This window comes from Aulonocara stuartgranti (assembly GCF_965226115.1).
Source record: "Aulonocara stuartgranti genome assembly, chromosome: 19".
Taxonomy (NCBI): Eukaryota; Metazoa; Chordata; class Actinopteri; order Cichliformes; family Cichlidae; genus Aulonocara; species Aulonocara stuartgranti.
In genome coordinates this window covers 431,182-445,351 of record NC_138955.1, presented here as the reverse complement: position 1 = coordinate 445,351, position 14,170 = coordinate 431,182, and the positions used below count along the sequence as shown (strand labels likewise).

The 14,170-nt window shown below is 39.4% G+C and overlaps 1 protein-coding gene and 1 long non-coding RNA gene across 6 annotated transcripts; one reads left to right on the top strand and one right to left on the bottom strand.

The window, feature by feature from the left end:
* Positions 1–11: 11 nt before the first annotated feature.
* On the top strand, positions 12–13,118 carry pld4 (phospholipase D family member 4). 3 transcript variants are annotated; one of them, XM_082517288.1, is made up of 11 exons: positions 12–135; positions 301–367; positions 462–616; positions 10,364–10,547; positions 10,640–10,760; positions 10,850–10,977; positions 11,071–11,271; positions 11,434–11,573; positions 11,671–11,836; positions 11,927–12,023; positions 12,113–13,118. In XM_082517288.1, exons 2-11 carry the CDS (start codon positions 317–319, stop codon positions 12,313–12,315), a joined length of 1,446 nt encoding a protein of 481 aa, XP_082373414.1. In that variant the 5' UTR covers positions 12–135; positions 301–316; the 3' UTR covers positions 12,316–13,118. The 3 variants fall into 3 exon arrangements, with proteins under 3 accessions (XP_082373414.1, XP_082373413.1, XP_082373415.1); XM_082517287.1 differs by having other exon boundaries at positions 11,668–11,836; XM_082517289.1 differs by lacking the exons at positions 12–135; positions 301–367; positions 462–616 and adding an exon at positions 9,264–9,445 and having other exon boundaries at positions 11,668–11,836.
* LOC309696157 lies at positions 3,961–8,999 on the bottom strand. 3 transcript variants are annotated; one of them, XR_014273366.1, is made up of 6 exons: positions 8,696–8,999; positions 6,435–6,498; positions 6,219–6,355; positions 5,606–5,727; positions 5,352–5,433; positions 3,961–4,865 (listed from the first exon to the last, which is right to left on the bottom strand). It is a non-coding gene; the product is annotated as an uncharacterized lncRNA (long non-coding RNA). The 3 variants fall into 3 exon arrangements; XR_014273367.1 differs by lacking the exon at positions 5,606–5,727 and having other exon boundaries at positions 3,970–4,865; positions 8,696–8,795; XR_014273368.1 differs by lacking the exons at positions 5,352–5,433; positions 5,606–5,727 and having other exon boundaries at positions 3,969–4,865; positions 8,696–8,794.
* Positions 13,119–14,170: the final 1,052 nt, after the last annotated feature.

Here is a 14,170-nt window from a genome sequence, read left to right as displayed (position 1 = left end):
GAAACGAAACTGAAAATGGGAACTATGTTGTGATATATTCAGCATCAGAATTCACTTCTGCTCATATTTGGGGGGAAGTTTGGAGGAAGAAAACAATCAAGTTGGCTTAGAAGAAACTTTTAAAGAGTTCAATCTGTAAGTTTCTTTTCATTACTTTAAAAATGAATCCAATTCCAAAATGAAAACCATCTGGAATAATTGCAGAAATGAAGATGATTTGGTTCTTATCACAGATGTGAGCTCTCTAATTTGTTTATCTTCTGTCCGACACGGTAACTTCCTGCTTTTGGTCTCTAACAGCACTTGAAAGGGGAAAATGACCTCCTCGTATAGCAGCCTTGATGACAGTAACGATTCAAACAAAAGGGTAGGGCAGCATCAAACATTAAAAAGCAAACTATGCGCTTTCGTGACCTTTCTTACTCTTAAAGCTCTCTTCCTCTCAAACCTCACCTTCTTAGACCAGCTGCGTGAAGCTACTTGCGATTGTGGCATGTCTGACTATTTTGGGAGTTTTGCTCGCCATCATCGTGCTGGAGAGACCTCCACCTCCCAAAAACCACGAGATACTCCCAGGTGACGACGGCTGGAGCAATTTCTCTACTGATCAGTGCAGGTAATAATCCAGTAATTACATCACGATCTTCTTAACTATCTGCTGCACGGCTTGAAGAAACATGTCCACATTTGCTCACTGTTTCGGAATCAAGTCGTGATTTCGCCGTGTTTGTAAAGTGGTGCGTTTTTAAACTTTATTTGGCCTCATTCTCTGATTATTTTTTTAACGCGCAAAATCTACCACAGTTTCCTCTTTATGTGTAATAAGAAGAAAATAATAAATACCCCTTAAAACCCAAGTGTACATATTTAACCCAGTGTGACTCCAATGCAATAAGACAATCCTTAGCAATAATGTTCGTAGAAATTCAGACAAAGACCTGAGAAACATGACAAAATACAACAATGCAACCCGTTCAATATTATTGTACTGTGAGATATGATATCAGATATGATAGTTATCTATTTAAGAAAGAGGGGGGGGGGGGGGGGGGGCAGGAGGGGGAAGAGAATAAAGATATGATGCACCAATGCAGACCAGTTCATTGCTATTAAGAAGTTGGATATGGTTATTGTCCGTGAGAGGGGGGCAGAGAGTTCAGGAGCCTCACAGCCTGTGGATACAGGCTGTTGGCCAGTCTGGATGTTCTGGCCTGTATAGACCTGTACCTTCTCCCTGAGGGCAGCAGATGGAAAAGGTGGCGCGCAGGGTGATGTTGGTCCCGCAGGATACTGTGCACCCTCCTCAGACAGCGAGTGGGTTGTATGGAAGCCCCAAACGCAATTTCATTGTTCTTGACAATGACAATAAATAAATAAATACTAAATACTAATAAATATAAGGAGGAGGAGGCTGAGTGGCCAGGTGTTCCTCTTTATGTGGGACTGGACGTTATTCCTTATCAGCCTGACCCACGGTTTGATTGGCTCTAGCTTGCAAAGTTAAACACTGCAGCACAGACACTTCACTGGAATTTGACTGTAACCTAATTTTAGATGTGGAAAATAAAATAGGACAGACTGCGATCTTGTATCACCTGCAGACTATTTTATTCCACCGCGGTAAAGTGAGCCGTCATTTGTGAGCCGCGGTCAAGCCAGCCGCCTCCTATCCGCCGCATAAATTTCCTTGCGCTTTTACACCAGTCTTTACGGTAGCGCCTTTTCGCTTTATATCCTGATTGAAAGCCTAGACCCGCGCGCGCACACACACAAATTACAATGGAACAGCCCAATACAGCCATCGTGACAGTCTGGTTGCATATTCAAAAATTCATTAAAAATCATTCTTAAAAGTTGATGCCAAGCTTTCAACACAATCCTCTTCTCGGACACCTACTTTACCTCTGGGCCAGTTTTTACCCAGATTTACTGTAATATTACTCAGAAATCACAGTAAACTCATATTCAGTGCAATACAGTCAATACACTACAATCATGTTTATTTCAAAAATTCATTAAAAATCATCCTGAATAGTTGAGGTCCAACTTTCAACACATCCCTCCTCTGGGACACCTACTGTACCTGTGTGCCAAGTTCCATCCAGATTTACTGTAAAATTCCTCAGAAAATAAAGGAAACTTATATTCAATCTAATACAGTCAATACAATAGGATTCTCTCAATTTTCAAAAATTCATTAAAAATCATCCTGAATAGTTGAGGTCCAACTTTCAACAGATTCCTTCTCTGGGACACCTACTGTACCCGTGTGCCAAGTTCCATCCAGATTTACTGTAAAATTCCTCAGAAAATAAAGGACATTTATATGCAATTCAATACAGCCAATACACTACAATTATGGAAATTTCAGAAATTCATTAAAAATCATCCATAGTAGTTGAGGTCCAACTTTCAACAGATTCCTTCTCTGGACACCTACTGTACCTGTGTGCCAAGTTTCAGCCAGATTCACTGTAATATTCCACAGAAATTACAGGAAACTTGTATTCAATTTCACCGTCAAATTAATAAAGCTTCTCCAATTCTGATTTTTCTGTACATATGTAGGTTATGTATTTCAGAAATGTAAATAGAGCTTGTTCGTTTAGATTTTGTATTGCATTCTTTTTCATTTTAATACCTTTTCTAAAAAATTACACTAAGTTTAGAAAATAATGTGATTCTCGCAGTTTGGGTTTGTGACCCAACCCTTTTTGCATTAGTTTTGGTATTTGTTGATTAAGATTACTATTGATCAGTGTATGTAATTCTTGTTTTTGCTGTTATTAGTTAGTACTTTTAATTTGGCGATACTTTGTTACGTTCTTCTAATTCTCCCCTAACTGCTTTTAAATTACATCATCTCATCCACTGTATAGTAAGTAAAACATATTCCATTCTAAACCTTGCGGTAATCTTTAAGAACATATTTTTAAAAACTGAAACAAATTGAAAAATATTTTTTTTCACAAAACCTGGTCAATTAAACATAAATCAATATGGTTATTATCTGCAATTTCAATGGCGATGTATATCAGAAGTGAAATTGTTCTATAAAAGCAACAGCTTTCCTTTCATTGTTACTATTTAACACCATTAAATAGAATTTAAACACTTTGTTCATTTTATTAACTGTATTGCTTTAGGTTCAATTGACAATATTAATTTGAATTTAATGGCACCATTTAGATTGCGTTTTGGACCTAATTAATTTGATTAATTATGATTTAATTAATAGTTTCATCTATATGCTAAATGTTTAGGTATCAACAAAACAAGTCTAGAAAGGTTCCTGAGTTGTCATCTATACATTGTAATTAGGTGTTTGGACCTTTCAGAGGTCTTCAGCAAAGGTCTAACACTTAACTACAGAGTACAGGTGACAACTCAAAAACCTTTTTACACTTGCTCACAGGTTACCATTTATAACATTCAAGATCCTTGCACTTCAATAGAAAACTCTTACACCAAAGCTTACATAAAGTGTAAATGCAAAAAAAGGGTGCTGCATCAACAACTTTATTTACGGTGAGCCTTAACAAGGCAAAGCTTCTACAGGGAACAACACTGCATAAGGCAATATTAAATGCTTAAAGGGCATGACCAAAATTTAAACACTGGAAACAACTTTCCGAGTTTCAACAAAGTGACATTGTAGTGTGCCGTAAGATGTCAAATTCAATACAACTTGTGATTATAGTCAGATCTGCAGATTTACCACAGCAACTTAAAAATCACTGTATAATGCAATTACAGAAAATATTTAAGTGACACAAAAAGGTAAAAACGATTTAGTCCCCAGTTACAAAAATCTGATTCAGAATTATAAGTTTTCTATTATATAATAAATTTTACAATAAAAAAAAAAATGCATATAGCAAATCTCAAAATATTCTTAATTAAATACTAAGACCAAAAATCCAGCACTTGAGTACAGGTGACAACCTTAGAACCTTTTCACATTTGTTTGCACATACACTTTAACATTTATAACACTCAAGATCCTTGACCCACAATGGAAACCTGGTACACAAGAACTAATATGAAGTGTAAATACAAAAAAAATTGTGTTGCTTTAACAACTTGAACAAAAGCCTTCAACGAGGCAAAGCTTAAACAGGGAAACAACACTGCATAATGCAACATTAAATGAAGTGTGTAAAATAAAATGTAAACATCTGAAACAACTTTCCAGTTTCAACTAAGTGACAGTGTAGTGAGGAGTAGGATGATTTCAGGATCTACAGTTGTAGGTCTGTAATGGCTACAGTCTGCAGAATTACCACAGCAACTCAAACTGAAGAAAATGTTGTGAAACAAGGAAATATATCCATCTGCGTAATTTTGTCCCCAGTTCAAAAAACTCAGTTTCTGAATTATGTTTTCTTTTCCACAATCAAAAGAAAAAAAGCATTCGGTAAATCTCTTAAATATTAAAGATATGACAAAATATTTACAAACAAAGATCAACATATATATATATTTATGAACTTTTAAACAGAGCACTTATTTTCAGAGACATTTCGATCTACAAGAGTCATTGCGTCTCCTTTTGGCAGAGTTTGTTCTTCAGCACTTGTATTTTGTTAGACAGTTTTTTGTCTTCCAGTCCCATGAGCACCTTCTGGAAGAACTCAAATGTGTAGCGACGTGGCTTTGGGTAACTCAGATTGAGGCAGTAAATTAGCCCAAACAAAAGTGCACACCCGCTCGCCACATCGTGAAGATCCTGCAAGACGGTGCATCTCTCGATAATGATGCCAACATCTTCAAGGGAGTCATCAGGCTGTGCTCCTTCATGGATTATTTTATAAACACGCCAAATCCATCCTCTCAAGCTCTTCAGCTTCCATCACGTTGAAATCCTGAAAAGGACAGATATATTTTAAATCTGTTGTATTTTGGTCATTGCATCATCTATCTATTCACTCCATTTTAGTTCAAATGGTCCACACTATCCTAATTACACAGATCCCTGAATGAGACTGAGGAGAACAGACCAAAGAAAAATGTGGATTTAAGACTATCACCAAATAAAGACCAAGAAGAAGATACATGAAACATGGACAGAGGGCAGAAGGAGTATACATTAATAATATTATCAATATTCTGCTGACCAGGGTCATTTTCTTTAGTTTTGCATAAAACAATGTAAGTGAATGGAAACAAAATCCTAGTATTTCCCATGCACTTTATTGTTGTAAGCTAATTTAAAGAAAACTGATTGCTGCCAGATCAGGAGAATGCCTGGGCTTGTTTAGAAAATACATTTTTCAACTTACAAAACTCTGGGAATTATGACAGTCAAAATTTTACTGAGGGGTGGAATATCCCTTTAAAAATAAACTTACTGATGAGATTTTCAGGGTTCTCATTCAGGTATATAATCACAGCTTTAAGGATGCATTCACGCTTCACTTCGATTCGGGAACTCTAAACAAAACAACACATGCATGGCAATTACTTTTTTGAAGTTTTTAGAGACCCCCACAGAACTTAAGTCAATTTTTATTGTTGTTTAACCAATTCATAATTGTTTCTAAGTAATTTTAAACATGCTTTTTGCAAGCAAGTAGTATTTTGTGTTAGAGAATGAGAAGCTTACCAATTCATTCCCATAAAGATTATAAGTTATGAGTCCAATTACACTGATTGCGATACATTGGGTCGCGGAAAATGCAGCTTTAGCGTGGTGTACCACCCGAAAAGTGTTGTTGCATAGGAGTGCTGTTCAAAGGAATCAAAAACATTTTGATAGAGATTTCCAAAAATTAATGACAAAAACTACACACTGTCACGTTAATATGAGGTATGCGGGCTACCACCACATTTGCAGTATTTATACCAAGTTTGAGTGAAAAAAAATAATCTATTGTGTCACTGAGTTGTGGCGAAATGTGAAATGTTGTCTGCCTTTGTCTTTTCTCAGTGTAGCTAATTATTCCTTTGGACAATTAATGAGTAACAAAAAAAAGAAAAGAAAAAAGCTACAATGCCAGCAGCGGCACTTATGGCCTCTAGGGGCATGAGTTACTTAGTTCTGCTTTGTGTCAGGACCAAGTCCAGAATATAAGCCAAAAGCGAGATGAGAAGTATAACGCAGGAGAGAACAAGCATAAAATGACCCAAGAAAGTTAAAAATACAGGTTAATAACCAGACCTGAGATCAACCTGCAACTAATCTATTAGTTACAGAACATTATAACAAGACAGAATACCTGTGAATTGTAGACAATGCTGCTGTGATCCGCCGCGCTGTTTCCCCTCCTTTTTTTCGTAGAATCTTCATCAACTGGTCAGAGTACTGGTCAAGACTGCTCATGAATGTGGACAGCAGTGGAACTGTGGTGATAACCTAAAAGACCAAATAAGAGAATTCAAAATGTAAAATTGCGTATTAAGGAAAAAGTAAATAATATGAAAGCATTAGGTACCTTCAACATGCACTTTTGGAGCACAGCTCAAATCTCCGCAGCTCCAAATTCCACAACCAGCAACCTGAGAGAAAAAGAAAACCAGAAAAAATGAATCGTGTACAGTGAGACACATGCAAAGGGGTAGCACAGAGATGGTCTAAACTTAAGAACAATCCTGTTTCTTTTAAAATGTATTAATAATACAAGTTAAATTTCAAATGCTCCAAAATTTCTATTACTCATTTCATAAATCTGTTCCTGTGAGCACGTTTACCATTATATACCGGAGCAGCCCAGTCTGTGAACGTGACCCTTTGAAGGTGACCCCCACTTGCCCCCAAAAATGAAATCAAGTATACTGGGTGGTTAGTGCTCCGTTTGTCGGTTTGTGCTGGTAAAATCATCGTTTGTATCGCTAGTAGGGCTGCCACGATTAGTCGACTAGTCACGATTACGTCGACTATCAAAATCGTCGACGACTGATTTAATAGTCGACGTGTCGTTTGAAGCTTTGTAAGATCGCAAAAGACGCAGGAATAATAGCAGGATTTAAGAGTGTAATAACGGACTGAAACAGAAGATGGCAGCACTGCATGTACAAGGATGCCAGCTGCCGTTAAACCCCGAAGAAGAAGAAGCAGCTGTGTCCCAGAATTCATAGCGCGGCCCAGCTTAGTTTCCAACAATGGCGGTAGCTAGTTAGTTTTAATATTACTCTTATTATTCTTTCTGGGTCACAAAATAAACGTTTAACATATTTTCAGGCGAGAATGTAGCTGTGTAAACCTCAAATATCTGCTCAGTTTATCAAGACACCACATATTTTCAAAAGCGCTCCGACGTTTTCGGAGACGTCTGTTACCCACTAGCTCATAGCTAGCCGGGGGCTAGGTCACTAGCGCGTGAGAACACCGGACTCCCGGCAAATTGTTTTCAAACCCACCGCCGTGTCTTTCGCGACTCAGGTTAAATATATATGAGTCACTTAGATAAATTAAAAATGTTGTTGTTTGGCTTTTTTTTTTTGTATTTTATTTGTTCCTGAGTAAATCGGTTTGGCTGAGATTAAAGTTTTTACACAGCTGAATAAACGTCAAGCAGACAGCTGATTATCAGAAGTGTGAGATGCTCCAGAATATACTCCGGTGTCCTGTTATATTTTAGATAGCAAGGAGTTTATTAAACTTCACCGAAACAATCTGCAAATTTCATTAAAATTGAATAAACTATCATCTTGTCTTTATTTTTAGTTAGCACCTTAAAAGCTTAAAGCTGTAAGCTAATGATAGTTATATAAGAGCAGATGCTGCTGGTGCAATAAGCTGTAGTTTTACGTCCAGTGGATGATGATCTGATTAGTCGACTAATCGCATACATAATCGGTGACTAGTCGACTATCAAAATAATCGTTTGTGGCAGCCCTAATCGCTAGGTGTCAAAGATATTACACTTTTATTTAATAGGTCATTCAGAGTTCATCCCCCCCCCCCAAGCAACACGAAAATGGCCCAAAATAGGTCAAAACATGCCACAAAATGCTCGGGCGCGAGCGAGCGTTTTCTACGACGCCTACATCACCCGGACGCTCACTCGCGCCCGTAAGCACGGGGCGCGTGCTTGACGCCCTTGACGTCACCGCGAAAAAGTAAAACATTAGTAACTGGTTAACCTTAGCAGCACAAATGTTAATTTTAACGGCACAAACAAGCACTAACCAAGCAGAGCATTTTTTGGCATGTTTTGGCCTATTTTTGGCTGTTGTCGTTTTGCTGGGAGGGGGCTCTTCAACTCTCAATGACCTATTAAATAAAAGTGCAATATCTTTGACACCGTAGCAAACAAACGGAGCACTAACCACCCAGTATACTTAATTTTGGGGGCAAGTGGGGGTCACCTTCAGAGGTCTCTTTGAGACTTGATGCGCGAAGATATGCAAACTACGCAGCTAGCGGTTCTCTTAAGTGAAACAGACGAGTCCTCAACAATCACTGCACATGTATCCCAATTCTTGTTCGGGCTAACGTTCTCCTAACTTGATAGTGCAATAAAACAAATAAAATAAGTGTGCTATTCGGAGTTCGAATGAAATTTTAAACGCAGATGGGACAATATTCAGATGTGCAGTAATATCGAATATGCAAATGAATGTTTCCAATGCTAGCAAAATGCTACAACCTACAGAACACATACTGCCCACATATTTACCGGAAAAATATACGCCATATATTATCACAAAGTACTAGTTAAATTATATTCTATTAAAAATAGGAAGAAATTACCTTAACTCCAACGGATGAATCGTGATTAATCCCTCTTTCCAGACACGTGGCCAAAGCACACTGTGGCGTAGGTGAAGAAGGTCAATGCGTATGCGCGAAGATTTTTTTCATTCTCTGCGCATGCTCAGAAAGGATGTGGAAAGGGCTCTTTGGATTTAATTAAATGTGTTCAATAAATTGGAAATATCAATATTATTTAACATTAAAACGGTATAGAATTAATTAAATCAAATTTAAAAATATTAATTACACCCATAAGATTAACAATTTTAAGTATATTGAACATAAAACTAAGAATTAATTTTTAAAAACCCCATGTTTCATTTCTTAGAGTGTACTCAGGATGATTTTTAATCAATTTTTGAAAATTGACATAATTGTAGTATATTGGCTGTATTAGATTGAATATAAGTTTCCTTTATTTTCTGAGGAATTTTACAGTAAATCTGGATGGAACTTGGCACACAGGTACAGTAGGTGTCCCAGAGAAGGAATCTGTTGAAAGTTGGACCTCAACTATTCAGGATGATTTTTAATGAATTTCTGAAATTTCCATAATTGTATTGACTGTATTGGGCTGTTCCATTGTAATTTGTGTGCGCGCGTGCGCGTGGGATATAAAGCGAAAAGGCGCTACCGTAAAGACTGGTGTAAAAGCGCAAGGAAATTTATGCGGCGGATAGGAGGCGGCTGGCTTGACCGCGGCTCACAAATGACGGCTCACTTTACCGCGGTTTTATGCCCACAAAGGTAAAAGCTGCTTCACTGGAATGTCACTGAAGCTGCCACAAAGAAAAGGAAGTTCTTTGTTACAATAAAGGCTGTGAAGCTATGTGACTAGCTAACCAGGTGAAGTCACTTATTCTCAGGGGATGTTGCCATCAAACGTCAGGTTTCTTTTAAGGTTTGTAGAAAGTTGGTAAAACGTTCAAAAAAAAATGCATAGAAGTACTTGATGTAATCATTTTTTGTGTGACTGTCTTTCACATTGTTTTTGATTAACTCCTTTGTTTTGCTTCATTGAGGTTTGCTGGCATTCATTTTTGCACACCTCTCTTAAAGCCCCCCATAGCATTTCAGTCAGGTTGAGGTCTGGACTTTGTGCCATTTCAGCATCTGGATTCTTTTGACTCGATGCCACCAAGGTGCAGGTCTGCAAAACAAGCCCAAACCATCACCTGTCCTCCCCCGCGGTTGATAGTTGATATGAGGTGTTTGTGCTGCTGTGCTGTGTTTGGTTTTCGGCAAACATCTCCACTTTGCTCTAGTCTGTCCAAAGGAAATTGTTCCAAAACTCTTGTTGTCTGTTCAGATGCAACTTTGCAAACCTAAGCCATCGAGATATTTTTGGAGAAAAGAGCCTTTCTCCTGGTAACCCTCAAAATCATTTTGCTAGTAGAAGCAAGTGTTTGTTTTAAGTTCATTTGCAGTAATATTTTGACTCTACAAAACATCAACTTTGACTGTTTTTAAGGATATAGAGGTAAGGGAAGCTGTAATACCCCTTAAAAGGGGTAAAAGCACCTCATAGATGTCAGTTAAAGCTTTGGATGAGTCTACAACTCCACATCTGTAGACTTAAAGATTAAAAGTTACTTTTTTCAATTTTTTCCACTTCAACTTCCAAAGAATTCCCTGAGCAGATGTCTTTTTTTTAAAATCCTGCAGCATGGCCCTTGTGGAGAGCATTCCCGAACATATGAAATACAAAGGCAACGTAACATTTGGGATCCCTCTTGAACAAGTCTGGAACAATCTCATCTCAGTGGCAACAAACGAAGTGGATGTGGTCTCTTTCTACTGGACGTTAACTGGGGAAGACATCAGTGTCAACTCTTCCTCTGATATGCCCGTGAGTTACCAGCTGCAGTGGATAGTTGTGTTCCTCATTAAAACATCCCTACAAACTTTTTTCTTCTAATGTTTTCATTGTGTCCTTGGCAGGGAAGGAACATCCTGAAAGAGCTTGAAGAGCTTCCTTCGAGGAATGTGACTGTCCGAGTGATAACGAGTGTTCCCACCGTCAGAACAAACTCCACCGATTTACAGATCTTAAAACAAAAAGGTTTGCTTTCTCTTCAACAAAGTCTTGTAGGCCACCAACTCTTTGCACCAGCTTGACCTTGACCCTTGTCTTTTTCTTCCTGCCTGCAGGAGTTCATGTGAGAAAGGTGGACTTTGGCCGCCTTGCAAACGGCGTTCTTCACAGCAAGTTCTGGATTGTCGATAGGAAACACGTGTTTATTGGAAGTGCCAACATGGACTGGAGGGCTTTAACACAGGTGAACGCTCACATTAGACAATCAAAGGTACTTTGCTATTTTGAACCTTTAGAAACGCTGCTAAACAATTTAAAGAGTTACTTTTAACTGCAGGTGAAGGAACTAGGAGTTGTGATCTACAACTGCTCCAGTCTTGCGAAGGACCTTCGTAAAATCTTCCAGTCCTACTGGGTGATGGGTCAACCCAACAGCTCCTTGCCACAGCCTTGGCCTGCAAACTATAACACAGACATCAACAAACAACACCCCCTGCTGGTGAAAGAGAATAACATCTCCACCCGGCTGTATGTGGCAGTAAGTTCATTAGGTTTCAGTTCCTTTTTAAAGGATACTGTTAGGTTTTCTTTATCATTAATAGAGAAAGGGTTGTACTCTGCAGCTATGTCTACAAAAACATACTTAAAACCTGTGGTTATGAATCAAGTGCTCCTGTTGATTTCTTGTGTTTCACTCCAGGCTTCTCCTCCATCCTTCTGTCCTCCATCGAGGACTCAGGACCTGGATGCTATTCTCTCCATCATCTATGGGGCTCAACACTATGTTGATGTAGCTGTCATGGAGTACTTCCCCACCACGCGCTTTGACAGGCCTCGGAGGTTAACTTAACCCTTTACAGAAAATACTCCACATTAATGATCCACATCGTTTTCCTCTGTTTTCCTCACTCTGAAATCCTCGGCTTTCACTCAGCAGATACTGGCCGGTCATCGAGGATGCCATCAAGACGGCCGCGTTCGAGAGGAAAGTGCAAATCAGGATGCTGATCAGCTGCGGGCGGGATTCTGATCCAGACATGTTGCCTTTTCTTCAGTCTCTAGCCTCACTCGACTCTCCTCAGCAGCATATCAGCATCCAGATAGTAAGACGCAACATGGGATACATGAAACTCCTGAAGATGATTGCCACTATTTTAAAAAAAAATTGTGTTTACGCTCCTTTCTTTTTTCAGAAACTCTACATCGTCCCAGTGGCAAACCAGTCCGATATTCCATTTTCCAGAGTCAACCACAACAAATACATGGTGACTGATAAAGTAGCTTATATCGGTGAGAAACACAGTTATTCTACAAATGTGTCGTTGCTCTAAGTAAGTTGATGGAATCTCTGACCAGGTTTATGCTCTGCTGCTACCCAGGTACCTCTAACTGGTCAGGAGACTACTTTCTTACCACCGCTGGAGTGGGCCTGGTGGTGTCCCAGCATGCATCTCAACCTGAAATGAAGAATACGACCCTGTACAGTCAGCTCAAGGCAGTATTTAACAGAGACTGGTATTCAGAGTTTGCTGTGCTCCTCGATGACCTGGGACACCACCCAGACTGTTCACTATCGAGATGACTGAAGCTCTTTTATGAATCTTAAGTGCATTTCATGACATTCAAATCCCAGTTGGGACACAGTATTCTGCTGTTTTTATGACCTTTTTGTCAGGAACGATATTTTTAATACAACTGTCACATATGTTAATTAACCTACTAAATGTGTCATGCTACAGTTCTGACTGAACATGTTTTAGTACATGTGCAGTCAGATTTACAATGTTCTTTCAGGCGCAGTGTGATCATTCACTGCTGAGCTGATTGTTTTAAAGCATGATTAATGATATCAACCATTGAGTGCATTTTAATGTCATGTTTAAATATGTAAACATGCATGAGACTTTTGTGTACCTGTGGCTGCAGTATCTAAGTAACACTGACCAGCACAGCACTACAAGGCCATGCTTACACCTGCTGGTCTGATCAGATAAGCGCAGGTTTGATGGGGAAAGTCATCAAAGAAAGGCTGAGAAATCCACCAACTTTTGCCAGCACAGGAATATTGGTTGAATGCGCCAGCACAATCCTGGAGTTACAGGCAAGGGCAGTGGAAGCTGCAGCTGTGCAATAAGAACCTCATCTTTGTTTCTGATATGTTGCATGGATGTCCTCTGTTTGTTTGTGTCTGCAATTGTTCAGTTTGTTGGTAGATTTTTGTACTTTTGTTTGTGTTGGTCTTTGTATATGTTTCCACCCAAGTGTTGGAGATGCTGTCAGATGGGGTGAGATCTCACACTATACAGCAGCTTCCTGTGGGGTACCGCTTGGACTGCTGATCTGTTTTGCATAAAGAACAGTGTAATAAAGATATGGTGGGAAGAAAAAGAATCTGATCTTTAGACTTTTTTTATAGTGTCAGTTCACAACAGTCGCTTTGAGATGCTTTAACTTCGTGAACCATAGTGTAAGGTAAGGACACCATAGATTAGAGAGAAAACTCAAACAATCAGACGATGCACCATGAAGAGCTTTTGGGAAAAGTGGGGAGGAGGAACTCCCCTTTAACAAGAAGACACCTTTGTCAGTTAGCCAGGTTCAGGAAGACACCGTCATCTACAGTGACCTGTTGGGGATTCAAGGGAAAGAGAAGAGAAGAAAGAGAGCATAGATAGACAAACAAAAAACAAAGTATGGTGGGGAGAATGCCAAGGCTATCTTGGGGAGGTCCCCAGTTGCCTGAGTCTATAACAACATAATTGAGGGACACCTGATCCAACTCTAACTGTAAAAGTCATTAAAAGTTGGTGTTAAGCCTAATCATAAAAAAGAGAGTGTTCCTGTCTCCTGAATCCAAACTAAGGTTTCCCAACAGCACAACATCCTGACAGCTGAAAGCTCTTCTTTGCAATTTGCTTTTGGAAACCCGAGAAAAACACAAGTAAGCCTGGAGTCTGAGAAGGCAGTGGTCTATTGGGATCATATGCGACTGTGAGGTCTTAAAATATGATAGAGCCTGATCATTCAGAAATATGTAAAGTAAGATTGGTGTTTTGGGTGAGCTTTTTCTCTCTTCTTCTTTCAGTGACCTCTGTACAACAAACATAGTCATTTGTTTTGCAGGCTAGCTATAGTTGAGAGAACAATGTCACACACTACCTCTGTATCTGTATCGGGCGATCGTGGCTCAAGAGTTGGGAGTTCGCCTTGTAATCGGAAGGTTGCCGGTTCGAGCCCCGGCTTGGACAGTCTCGGTCGTTGTGTCCTTGGGCGAGACACTTCACCCGTTGCCTACTGGTGGTGGTCAGAGGGCCCGATGGCGCCAGTGTCCGGCAGCCTCGCCTCTGTCAGTGCGCCCCAGGGTGGCTGTGGCTACAATGTAGCTGCCATCACCAGTGTGTGAATGGGTGGATGACTGGATATGTAAAGCGCTTTGG

Excerpts from the sequence above, each read along its gene's own strand:
- pld4 (XM_082517287.1), top strand. The coding sequence starts at position 317 with ATGACCTCCTCGTATAGCAGCCTTGATGACAGTAACGATTCAAACAAA. Across the intron at positions 617-10,363 it reads TTCTCTACTGATCAGTGCAG|CATGGCCCTTGTGGAGAGCA; the intron begins GTAATAATCCAG and ends AAAATCCTGCAG. Across the intron at positions 10,548-10,639 it reads ACTCTTCCTCTGATATGCCC|GGAAGGAACATCCTGAAAGA; the intron begins GTGAGTTACCAG and ends TGTCCTTGGCAG.